The sequence below is a fragment of the Trachurus japonicus genome, chromosome 9 (genome assembly GCF_045865225.1).
Source record: "Trachurus japonicus isolate A0001 chromosome 9, Traja_1.0".
In the NCBI taxonomy this organism is placed as follows: domain Eukaryota; kingdom Metazoa; phylum Chordata; class Actinopteri; order Carangiformes; family Carangidae; genus Trachurus; species Trachurus japonicus.
In genome coordinates, this window is record NC_140915.1 from 25,172,762 (window position 1) to 25,185,169 (window position 12,408).

Genomic DNA, 12,408 nt, shown 5'->3' on the forward strand with positions numbered 1-12,408 from the left:
AGGGGGCAGAGGGGCAAGGGAGAGAAGTGATATCACCTGATCTGTCTTATCTTAAATAGCGGCAGGATGTGTCACCTCAACTCTTCAGAAAAAGAGATAGAACCCTCCTGGCACATTTTTATATGAAAGATTTCTGTGAAATGATTGCTAATCTATGCAAAAAAGCAATCAGTGACTCATTCATAATGCATGAGCAACGAGATACCAATTTTGCAACGCTTTCAGATTATTAGATGTTATCGTGAATGCAGCAGATGAAATATGAACACTCCTACCTGTCCCGCTGTAATTACATGACTGCAGTGGTCGAGAGACATACTGGAAGAGGGTGTGTGTGTGTGTGTGCGTGTGAAGGAATAAACATACAGAGAGACAGACAGACAAGCAGATAGAACATCCTGACTGCAAATAGCTCTAGATGGGAATATTTGTTTCTAACAGCTTTATGTATCCATTTGTGCCATGATTTATCAACCTAAAAGCTGTGGTTTTAAGTACATCTGGCTGACATTTTAATGGTCCATCAATCACACAGTGTCATTTGATAACATTTGGAGATCATCCTCCTCCCCGAGCCTCTGATGAAAAAAAACAAAAAAAAAACGGAATCCAATAAATTGGCTGCAATCCCAGGGAAATGATGAGAACCTATTTCTAATTCAAAGCAAGTTCAAAGTATGAATGTTAGATAAGCTGCTTCTCATATTAATGCAAATCAAATTTCATTTAGGATATTTTTGTTCTATATAGACCTAATGTACTGAATATATTTTTATGCCAGTTTCTAAACTGCAGTTTAAAGCCTGACAAAAAGAATTACCATTCCTGTTTGGATTATTGGATTCAGATTATTTCATGCAATATATTACCGAGGGATAATGTGATTCTTTTACCGTGAATGTCATGAATGCATACACATCATAAACAAAAAGACTGATTTAACACATCTTCTCGCAGCTATAGAAACATAGAACAATATACTGACAAACCTCTGAATTGTCCTAAAATACTGGACACACCTTTTATCTCTCAAGGTCAGTGCATTTTAACAAAAACAATCAAGACAGGCAGAGCAAGATAATAAACTGGCCTCCCAGGGTGTAATAACACCACCTCACATTTAACTGGTACCATATGAGACAGAGACTTGCAGAACATAGCGCAGGGCCTCTTCCCCCCTTTTCTGAATGAAGCCTGACTTTTTAAACGTCACTGTTAACATGCCTTGGTTGCACCTGGAAGCCTTGTGAAAAGCGCTGACAGATTTCATACTTTTACATTCTGGGCAACTTCGACACAAGGGATTTGTTCTTAAAACGGAGCACAGCAAGGATGAAGGGTGGTATAAAAATCAATGAGGCTCTTCAAAGGCAACAAGAAAAACCAGCACCTTAGCCTGCAATTAAACAAGATCGCTCGTGGCACTGAGGGATGACAGAAATCTTGCAGGTGCCCTCAACTTCACAAGATCAATTACAGGATCAATACAATGACATGATACAATTCCATGGAAAATGGGACGGGGATGGGAGTCGCTCTGTGTCATGTGTTTCAGATGTTTACACTAACACAGCTCAAGCAGGGCTACATGCTGTGGGCCCATTTTATAAACATGAAAGAATCCCAGTTCTAGACCAAACAGATCCTCCAGGTGGAAACCTCATTTGAAATATTTTGTCTAAGGGTAGGAGTTAAGAGGGGGTCGTAAGCACCACAAGAGGATACAAAATAAATCTGGAGGGTCAGAGATGATAAGCAGGATGGGAAAGGAGGAGAAAAAATCTCCCACACAAAATAATTTGTTTTTTGAGCCGTCCCTCTAGTATTTGTCTGGCTTTTTCTTTTCTTTTTTTGGCTGTAATATGAGCCAGTCCGATAGTCACCCTTTAATCCAAACTGAGACAATTCTCAGCATAGACATTCATGGTTTCCAGAGGCTGTAACCTGCAAGTTCTCCTGTAAAAATAAATCTGTAGTTTTGAGTCAACGAACGGATTGACATGAAATCTGGTCCAAACATTCATGGCTCCCTCAAGATGAAAACTTAAGAGTGCTTTGACTTTTAGGGTATTAAATTTGGAAAAGAAAAAAAAAAGTAGGCTGTGGTGCATAATTAACAGGCTACTTGTGTTAGCATTGTCACTATGAGCAAGTTAGCATATGCTAAAAAGCAGATATTTCCCTGGATAAAGTTATTATTCCAGCAAAACAAAGAACATATTTCTTTAAAACTGGTAGACATAGTAGACACTACAAGCTCATTTCACTATAGCTTTGGCTGTAAAGCAGATACTGTGGCCACAAACCACAACTGCCAGATCTGTAGCAGCATAGCACAAGTTGTGAAAAGTCAGCACACTGACTCAATGATGTCAGGAATATTTCTTGAAGGTTTGCAAACATAAGCTAATAATAATCACTATCAGCCACTAAGTGAGTCCGGTTGTGGCAGGTTACACTTACTGGATGACGCAATGGTGCATTTTATCGCTCATGAATTTAATGTTTGCTTGACGAGTAAATGGGCCATTAGGTGCAGGGACTGACAGAACAATACAATCTCTCCCTAAAACTAAATCCACTGAGTTCTTTGACAGCACCCTTGTACCCTGCCGGCTCAGTCGGACCCCTGCTACTAACACCAGCCACCACCCCCCACTTATCGAAAGGGCAAACACCCCCAGGAGGATCATACAGCCCATCATGACGGAGAGAAGCTCATGATGTTGATGGTGCCTCTGTCAGTGTGTCTGTATGAATGCTGGGGAGAGGACGGTAGCACTGATCTTCCCTGCTGTGGCCAATTCCACGTCCTCCTTTGACACAGATATCATGACATAAAATACAATCAACACACAAGTCATTTTCCATAATAACAACCAACGACATACTGTGATCCAGAGATCCTATTTATGTAAATCAAAATGCTCACTGTAGGAAGTCGCACACGCACTGAATCCCTGTTAGCAAAACCAGTGGCCACGAGCAACATGATATCTTGTCAGTCAAGTCTAATTCTGTATTCAAACATAATGGCTCCTGACAAGCATTTCAAGAGTCGACTGACGGAGCAGAGGGACTGTGCCACAGTGAGCGTGACCACTCAGCAAATTCACATTTAACATTTCCTTCCTCCTGCTTGGACAAAATGAATTATACATCCTGATTCGCCCACATTGATCCACGCAGACAAAACTCCCTAAATGTTACATGTTAAATGATTCGTTCATCTCCCTCCTCACTCCTGGGACAGCACACAGTTTTCACTGTATCTCTCCCAGTCTGACATTCTCCTTCTATCCTTGACCCCCTTTCCTCACTCCCTCTGTTATCTGAAATAATCTCAGGGCCTCCTTACATTCTATTCATCAGAGCAGAAAGAAGCAGGCGCTGACACTGATAAAAAAAATACCATCTGTGCCTTGCAGGGGTAAAAGGAGTGAGAGAGAATAAGACAGAAAAAGAAAGAGAGGGGCTTCAAATGAAACAGGCTCTGTTGTCTCCCTCTTGTCCCCCCTCGTCAATGCCATTTCAATTGAAAAGCGCAGTGGTAATTAAATTCCAGCAGGGGTTAGGGGCAACTGTGCAGCGCGCTGACGGGGGGCTGCCCTGACATAAAGATGACACAATTCAAGAGGACAGAGGGGGCGCCAGGCGGAAAAGGAGGGAGGGTGACGAATGTCATTTATTCACGTACACTGCCAGATTTGTACTACTCAATCTTCATGACATTTAAAAAATAGAAAATGAAATGGATATTCAAACTCCACTGAATCCCACAATGACCTTTTCCCCAAATCAGGGATATTCTAAACGGATCCGTCTTCTGTATCTGCGGCATTTGCAGAATATTTTGTAATGCTTAGGAGGATGAGCGATTAGGTGGAGAAGAATTTGGGAAAGCTAGTGTGTGTGTGTGTGTATGTGTGTGTGTGCATATGTGTCAGCACAAATGTGTGACTCACTGAAGGACGCTGGTTGTTGTTGATTCACATTATAGTGGCGCTAATCCAGAGGCTCCAGAGAGGCCACACACTCCTGCTGTCCCCCTCTCCCCATCCTCTACTAGCACAACAAATCAGCCAGTTAATCTTAAACAACACACACACAGCTGAAATAAGAAGAAAGTTTTACCAAATGATTACAGGTATTAAAAATAGTCAAATAGGTTTTCGCATTCATTTACATTTCAACATATCTACATGTAAAGTGTAGAGCAAAATTGAGGAGCAATGCAGAATTATACAATTGTGTGCTTAAGTTAGGTTTGAAGTGGTCTTGATAATTCTGGATAATTCATTACAGTGAAGTCTGATATTACATGTGAATGATTCTCTGAATATATTCATGACATTATCATTTCCTGGTCTTGAGAGACATTCTCACCAACACTGTTCTTGAGAATAGAAATATCAAAGCACGCTTACTTTCTTAAATCTCTTTGAAGTACTGTGGAGACTAAATAACTGAATAATTGTCATTGTGTTTTGTTGATGCCCTTGACCCCTTCAAAAATTGTGTCAAACTTTTCCTCAATTATAGTTATTAATACCATTTTTATTGCCAAAATAAATCCTACATTATTGCTCTCACTCCTACCCCACAACACTGCATGTCAGCAGTGATAATTAATGGCTGACAATAATCTTATACATTAAAATATCTTGACCCTATTACTTCAAATATTCCCATGAAAATAGAAATTAATCCTACCTGTGCTAAACTCCCATATTAATAAATTTTAGCAGACAGTCTTAATACAACTTCGGTTTAGTAAAAAAGCACTTGTGTAACTTTGCTGCCATCTAGTGAACAAACACATGTTTGAAGCCCACAGTACATGTTAAAGTAAGCACCTGACATAATTGACTTGTAATGTTCGTAGATTTTGTTTGGTGTTTTGTTTGTTTGTCGTTTTGATATAGTTTTTCAGTCAGGAAAATCTATAATAAATCAGTCTGGGCAGCTCTGTCCATCCCTGCTCAGTGTCAACCGTCCCGTGGACCCCTCCATGAGTTCAGCACAACTCTGGTACGAAAAACCAGAAGAACACTCCCGTCTGTCCTCTTGTTTGGCCACAGCCACAGCAGAAGAGTCAGTATCGGTTTAAAATCTCCAGAACTTCGGTCTTGACAGACAAAGCAGAGTGCTGCTGGACACCTGGTCCGCCAATACTCGTTTCCCAGCAGTCATAGCCACGGTCTTTCAAGTCCTGTATTGTACTCTGGACTACGGCGGAGTCCGTTTCTACAAAATAAACAAGTCATGTCAAGTTGGTATTTAGTTACACAAAAAGAAAAACTGTATTACTGTAGGAAAGATGTTGTGAAACATTTAAGAGGAAAAACAAGTCATTTTGACTAAATGTGTTAGAGTGCTGCTTTCAAGGACATAGAATAAGATCGTCAGGACTTGTAATGTCTGTTTTCTGACTGCATTAGGGAAACGCTGGAGCCACAAAACAAACTCAGAAACTCAATCAAAGCCATCAAGTCCATTAGAACAGAATATTAACTCTTCTGCAGAACCTCTGCTCAGCAGGGAGGACACAGTTGCACAGCAAAACTCGTGCTAACCACATGTCCAGTTGAAATTTGAATGCAGCTTTTGATGCAATGATAAAATAACTTAACTTAGCACTTGCCTAAAAAAGAGCCTTATTATAAAGACTCTGAGAAGATTACAGAAGACAGATAGTAGAAGATCTATTTGAAAGCAGATGCAATTCACACAGAGGGGAAACACTTGCTGAGAAAACAAATAAAAAACATTTGGAAATCTATTTGAAGGATTTTAGACTTATTAAAATTCAGTATGCTACAGGCTGCAGGCATAAACAAAGACTCAGCTCACAGGTTCTTTGCTTGTTTGCTTTGTCAAAGGGAGGATGATACAAAGTTTCCTTGTAACCAATTGCACTGTGGTACCCACACACCAAAAGACCCTTCTCCTTCAGCCTTCTCATCATTTCCTGTCACTCAAACCGTTGCTTAAGAAAGGAGGAGTGAGGGAGCGTTTGTGGTAAAATTGAACATTTGTTGTCAGCAGGATTCTGACAGTTTGGCTCGTCAAACTTCTCTCGTCACACTGAGTTCGTCATAAGACAAATTCCTCAGAGGATTAAGTATAGCTTTGACTAAATGAGGGATTCACTTTAGTTATATGCATCATTTAAACTGGAGAAGTAATTACAACAGCAGACACAGTATGTTCCTCTGGGAAAAACTAGACAAACCTTTAATTTTAACCCTTCATAAGAACATTTAAAATGAACACTGTTATGACATTTAACAGCAGGATGATTGGCCCACAGTACCTGGTCTCAGAAGTGTTATGCCACAGCCTCCTCCACCTGCACCTGTTAGCTTGCTGTGGAGCCCTCTGCTCAGTGTGATCTGGCACAGTGTGTCCAGGGCCGGGTGTCCAACCCCCATCACATTCAGATGGTGCTGGTTAATGTCAATGAGCTCCTGTAAGTGATATGATATATTTATACCTGTTGTTAATACATGGGACTTGCAGCGTGGATATAATAAGTATGTGCCCTCTGGACTACAAGCAAGTAGTTACATTTTTATCCTCTCAACAATCTACAGCACAATGCGCTTTACACAGTCTATTAATATTGGTACCTCTAGAATATTGTAGTGCTCTCCTGTAATAGGCTCAGAGGTCATCTCTGAAAGGACTTTCTCACAAGTGCAGGAAATGGCATCAACTGAGTCGAGCACAGGGGTCATGATAGAGGGAAACTGCGGGGGAGTTGGGGAAAGAAAGGAAATCATCATCATCTCCAGCACCACAGCAGGTGTCCACATGCAGGTTATATGCAAAGAAAAAGTGCTTGTGTGTGTGTGTGTGTGTGTGTGTGTGTGTGTGTGTGTGTGTGTGTGTGTGTGTGTGTGTGTGTGTGTGTGTGTGTGTGTGTGTGTGTGTGTGTGTGTGTGTTCCAAACATTGGAAAGGGTTTATGATGGATAAGCTCTATACAAATACAGACTGTAAAATGTCAGCTTTGACTTTCAGTCTGCTCCAGCCTGATCACAACACTGCCACAACACCATGGCAGGCCTATCTACGTCGGAGGCAGGAATCTGCACACCTGCTGGTGTCACCAAGGCAACAGCACACAGGGGTGCTGGCTAAGAGTTTAATTTCAATATTTTATGAAGGCACTCAACGCCAGACTCTGGAGTATCTGCCATGCAAAAGCACCGACTATTATATTAATTACAGTGTCGACAAGTAACACACGGGGGAGGAAGAAACCATTTAGTACCTTGTTAATTTTGTCCTTCACCCTGGCAACAAGTACCTTGGTGCTACGTGGTACTTTGGTGTTAGTGAGGAGGATTCTTAATAATGGCACCCTGCAAGTAAAGCAGAGATCAACAGGGTTCATCAACCGTTTTATTCAGAGGCACTCATTTTACTAAGACTATATTTGTTTTCTGTGAGCAAAAAAAAAACCTATTAATGTATGAACTCACTTGTTTTAAACTCAATAAAATTAAAAACTGTTAATCAGTGTCAGTACCTGCTCAGTGGTATTATCTTCCCAGCCAAGAATCTCAGCATGCCCCCTACATAGAGGGAAATCAAAATCATTAAACAGATAATCATCAGATGATGGTGGTACAATACTCTGATGAATTCTCTAAAAAGTGCAGAGTATCCACAGAGACAAGGGGAAGTATAACACCATATGTACAGCCAGATAATTTCAGGCCTCACCCCATGTTCCTACAGCGTTGTCTACTCCTGAAGGATTCCCGTGGATAATCATTTCCCCTTGAAAAGCCCAGCTGTTGATCAGCTCCAGGTCCTCCTGACACCACCTGCAATCATTTTAAAATGAGAGGAAGAGCATTAAAGCCAAACAGACTCTCTGACCTGACCTCTAGTTTAAACCTCATCCTCTAACCAAACACTATTATATGGGCAGTACTAGGTTTGTTGTGATATGCTGGTATTTGCAATAATCATGAAACTGATTTAAGCGATATAGCCTACACAAAATATGCAGTTTTGATATTGTGATGGCGTTTTAGTCCCTGTGGATCTTTTGTTTATCAGTTCATCTCACTGTATTTTAACCCTCCATTAAATGCCACTGTACCTTCGGTTTTCTTTTGTACAGTTATGGCTGCAGACTGACTGATAGCATGATCTATTTATTCTGTGAATTATTTTCAAATTCTCTATAGGTATTAATAGAAAGATATATGATTGTACTGTTATCATGAATTCTTTAGGCCACAATACTTGTGTAGTGGAAATATGATATCGTGACAGCCCTCAGCGACACACACAGCTGAATGTTCAATAAAGGATTACACAGATGTTCGAGATGAAGCAGTCTGATTCTACATAAGATCACAGGATTTGCAGCGCAACGCACTGGGACAATATCTCACTGGCAAAACATCTGAACATTAATGTGCATTTTTGATTTTTCTTTCTAAAAAGATTTTTGCCTTTATGTTATTAGATATAAGATTGCCATCTGCAGTTATTTCCCCTGTTTCTACCAAGAACCAAAAACAGGGACAATGAAAGGATTTTATCTAAAATGTGACATTTTGGATATACAAATTGCCATCCACACCTTACATGATAATGGACACTGACATCACTCAGTAAGCAACAGTTTACAATGTTGAGCTGTGAAGTGTAACATCTTCATCCAAATCCATTGTTTGATGCAAAGCTCTGGTTCAAATAAAGGATTAATCAAATAAAATACATGACACATTCATTTGAAGATGCAGCATTGTACACCTCTGATAGTATTTATAACCATGTATTAATATCTGCACATCAGAATTGTACAATTAAGATTAGGATCCAAAGCCTGTAGTTCTCCATTGTTTCTATTCAAGGGAAACTGTTTATATACGAGAAGTAAAATCACCTCTGTGACTAAATATATACGTTAGTTTGTTGTTCAGTGTATTTTTTATAGTATATTTATCTAATATACAGCAGTCTGTGTACACACAGCTGGAGACCTATGTGTTTTTGTTTGTTTATTTGTGTCTTTTTACCTGCTGGTTTGATCCCACTCCTTGAGAGGACTGGCAATGGCTCCATTTACAGTGAGCAGAGCTGCAGCTAAACACACCGAGTAGGCAGCACTTGAACCCAGTCCCGCTCCGGTTGGCAGCTCTGACCACACGGACACAGTCAGGCTGGGCAGCTCACTGAGAATAACACAAAAAAATATCATTCCCTTGTGCAAAAACACTTAGATACTGACTTAGGAACTTGTTGCTACAGCCACAACCTCTGGGCATTTGTTATTTGATATACAAAATAAATAATAGTGAGTAAAATAATAGTCATTACTCACTCACAAACACCAATTGTGAATAAATAAATAATGCATCACATGCTCTCCTTTATGATCACATTAACTGGAGCAGTTACTACGGTAGTTTCATAACTAGGTTAAGTATAACAATCTTTACACTACTACATGCAACAGAAACTTGCTTGTCACTCCCGTGCATGTCTGTCAGGCTTTTGGGCAGACAGGAGAATACTCTAAACTAATTGTCCAGCTCTTCTCTCAAGGGAAAAACACATCCAGACTTGTTAAAGGCTGCAGTGTGGCCCGGTGCCAGACTCTCATTAGTGGCCATACTGTCAGAACCCATCACCTCTCTCAGACACGCCAGCACCGTGTCAGCGCCGATTAAACCTCTTGACAACCTGCAGCTCTAATGTTCCTGAGCATCTTCCCTGTTCACAGCTGCTTGTGCTAAAAAACCAACATCCTGCCTTCCTGTCTGTTTCTCTTTAATATCTTTATTTCCAAGTGTATGGACTTTTTTCTCTCTTTTTAAAACACATCTTTATCCAAAATGAGCACATTATTGCAAATAAAGCACTGCAGAGAGTAAGAAGATAGAAAGAACACCAAAAGGTGACGGTATAATTAAATGTACTAAACCTGCTGATGATGACAAATACTTGTGACCTTCTTTGTGTCATGTTATTGTTTACATTTACAACACAAGAGCTGAAGACTACAGTCTCATTTCATTTCAAACACACAGCACAAGTATAAAATGTAATAAGATTATAACTCCACTGTGTTACACTACAGTTCACATCACTGCACAATGCACACGATGCTACACATGAGCAACAGAGTGGCATAATTTAATTTGAACAAAGTGTAGTTCATATGCAAATGTACAGTCTTGCAAATTCAGGTCTAACAGGCAGCTGACTTTCATGGTGAACATGTTTTTTTTTTATGTTTAGGGATATCTGATTTTATATCTAACACTTGTTTTAGTTAAATTAATAATAGAAATGCACACATACTTGTTATATTATCCTCCAAAATTAATTTTATTCCAAGATCGTAGAGAAGCATTAAACTTCTTCAGGACTTAACTATCAGACAAGTGAGTTTCAAATGTCACAACATTAGACTGAGACGCATGAAATAAATGAATGTCAATCTGACATTGAAGACTTTTCCTCCACTTCCCAAAGTAGGGCAGTCCTGAGGAGCAGAGGCCTGATGACAACACTTCAACACCTGACGATATTCAGGAAAAATATTTTATACTTTTTTACATGCCAAATTCATTCACACATACACACAATCATTGACTGTGAAAAAGACATTCAGCTGCAACACCTTTTTTTCCTGAAAGTGGAGGATGAAATGTCAATTTTATATGTTATTGCTTCCCACTGTCTGTAGATGGAGCATAGTGAAACTGCTTGCACTACATCACTTCAACTGGATTTGGTGGGCTTCATCTCTGGTTCTCCTTTTGTACCGAATCATTTGTAATGTGTTATTCGAGCTGACACGCTGTAATACAATGACCCAAAATGAACAAATACTTAGAAGAGTAGTCCGGTCTCACCTTGATCCAAACAGTGAGAGGTAGAGGTAGAGGAAGGATAAGGTGGCCATGTTGCAAGTGTCCAGGTTTCCATTTGTCACACCGGTAAACTCACGCAGTCTCCTCACTATCTCAGGGTCCAGACGTTTCACCTCCTCGCCCTTAGCTGCTATTAGGCAATTAAAAGGCATAGCAATCAACAACACACACTTACACATTCAGATGTATGAACGGCATGGGCATTTTTCAGTGTGTGCTGGAGGACTATGGGATGTATTATATAACCTTAAAAAAAATACAGCCGCCAGTGCTGCATCACCCCTTACCAGACGAATATGGAATAAGCTTCTTCAGCTCAGACAGGTCCCAGTGGAGAAATGTGTCAATATTTGGGAGGTTGATGCACACTTTGCCAGTAGTAGTGGCCTCCAACCGCAAATATGTCCTCAGGTTCAAACTGACAGCAAGGGCCACCTGTGAAGGAGCAACAACAGAGGTCAAAGAATAAGCACACACAGTTTGACCCTTGCCTGGTATACGTTCAAACTATATTTGTCTCTACTACCAAGACCCCCACCTATTAAAATCATGTTTTTCTGATGCTAGAGGACATATCAGCAGAAAAAGAAGCGCAAAAATGCATTTCTGAGTATTTCTGCCCTCAAATTTCTGTGAACCAGTGGCAGGAAAGCCCTGGAAAATGGCACAGGTTTTGTGATTTCGGCTAAAAACTTCATAATCACAATTTAAAGACCACCGAGAACGCTTTAAAATAGCTTAAATAGCTAAAAAGGAGGATTGGAGTGGGTCTCTAAAACCAGGCATGCAATAGCTGACTCAACACTGCACCACTGGAACGAGTAGTAAAAAGCCCTGGGAACAAGACAAACTGTGGTACAACTAACACATACACAAACTTTTATGTATAGTGTCTGGAAAACTGTCTCGCAAAACTTCTACAAATGATAAAATATGTTCTGTTGACATGCTGAATGACGTAGTAACGAGTCGCCATAAAACCTCATGAACTCGGTCGTTAGCTTTACAACTTTCTCCTTGCAGCGGGTTACCTTTCCATGCACGACTGCATGCTCCCCGTGTAGGATGGCCTTCCCGGGAGCAGACACGAACAAGTCATTGGCCTGCATTTTCTGTAGCCAAGTGCAGAAGGTGTGTGGAGCTGGTTTAACTTCTCACTGACAGTGTTGTTGTTTCAGGCCAGCTCAGCCACCTCCAGCCAATGCTAATCCTCTAAAGCAGCAACGGGCAGTCGGCAGCTCGACCCCACAGCTCAGCGCTTTTCATGAACGCCCGGCGAGTGTGAGGGGCTTAGCGGAGCACTTCTACGGTCTGAAACAGGGGGCTGCTCTGACAACAAGCTCCTTTCAGCCGGCGTGATGAAACCACGTTAAAAACACACCGCTGACAGCGACAGAGGTTCCGTTCCCAACATCCAATCAGCGCCGCAGCTACGTGATCATAAGTTCTCTCGTCCAATCAGCGCCCGGCGCTCTGCCACCAGCCGGTGAGTTGACCAA

The 12,408-nt window shown here is 40.8% G+C and overlaps 2 protein-coding genes across 3 annotated transcripts in view; both read right to left on the reverse strand.

The window, feature by feature from the left end:
• Positions 1–6,452, reverse strand: part of fam222aa (family with sequence similarity 222 member Aa) — a 92,151-nt gene extending 85,699 nt beyond the window's left edge. Inside the window, exon 1 of the mRNA XM_085786882.1 lies at positions 6,317–6,452. The gene's annotated coding sequence lies outside the window, so the exon portion shown is untranslated. The remainder of the gene's footprint in view (positions 1–6,316) is intronic.
• On the reverse strand, positions 3,661–12,312 carry mvk (mevalonate kinase). 2 transcript variants are annotated; one of them, XM_085786884.1, is made up of 10 exons: positions 11,941–12,312; positions 11,197–11,344; positions 10,892–11,039; positions 9,047–9,202; positions 7,734–7,837; positions 7,537–7,582; positions 7,279–7,369; positions 6,633–6,752; positions 6,317–6,470; positions 3,661–5,247 (listed from the first exon to the last, which is right to left on the reverse strand). In XM_085786884.1, exons 1-10 carry the CDS (start codon positions 12,016–12,018, stop codon positions 5,096–5,098), a joined length of 1,197 nt encoding a protein of 398 aa, XP_085643010.1. In that variant the 5' UTR covers positions 12,019–12,312; the 3' UTR covers positions 3,661–5,095. The 2 variants fall into 2 exon arrangements, with proteins under 2 accessions (XP_085643010.1, XP_085643012.1); XM_085786886.1 differs by having other exon boundaries at positions 10,892–11,036; positions 11,941–12,288.
• Between the last annotated feature and the right edge of the window lie 96 nt (positions 12,313–12,408).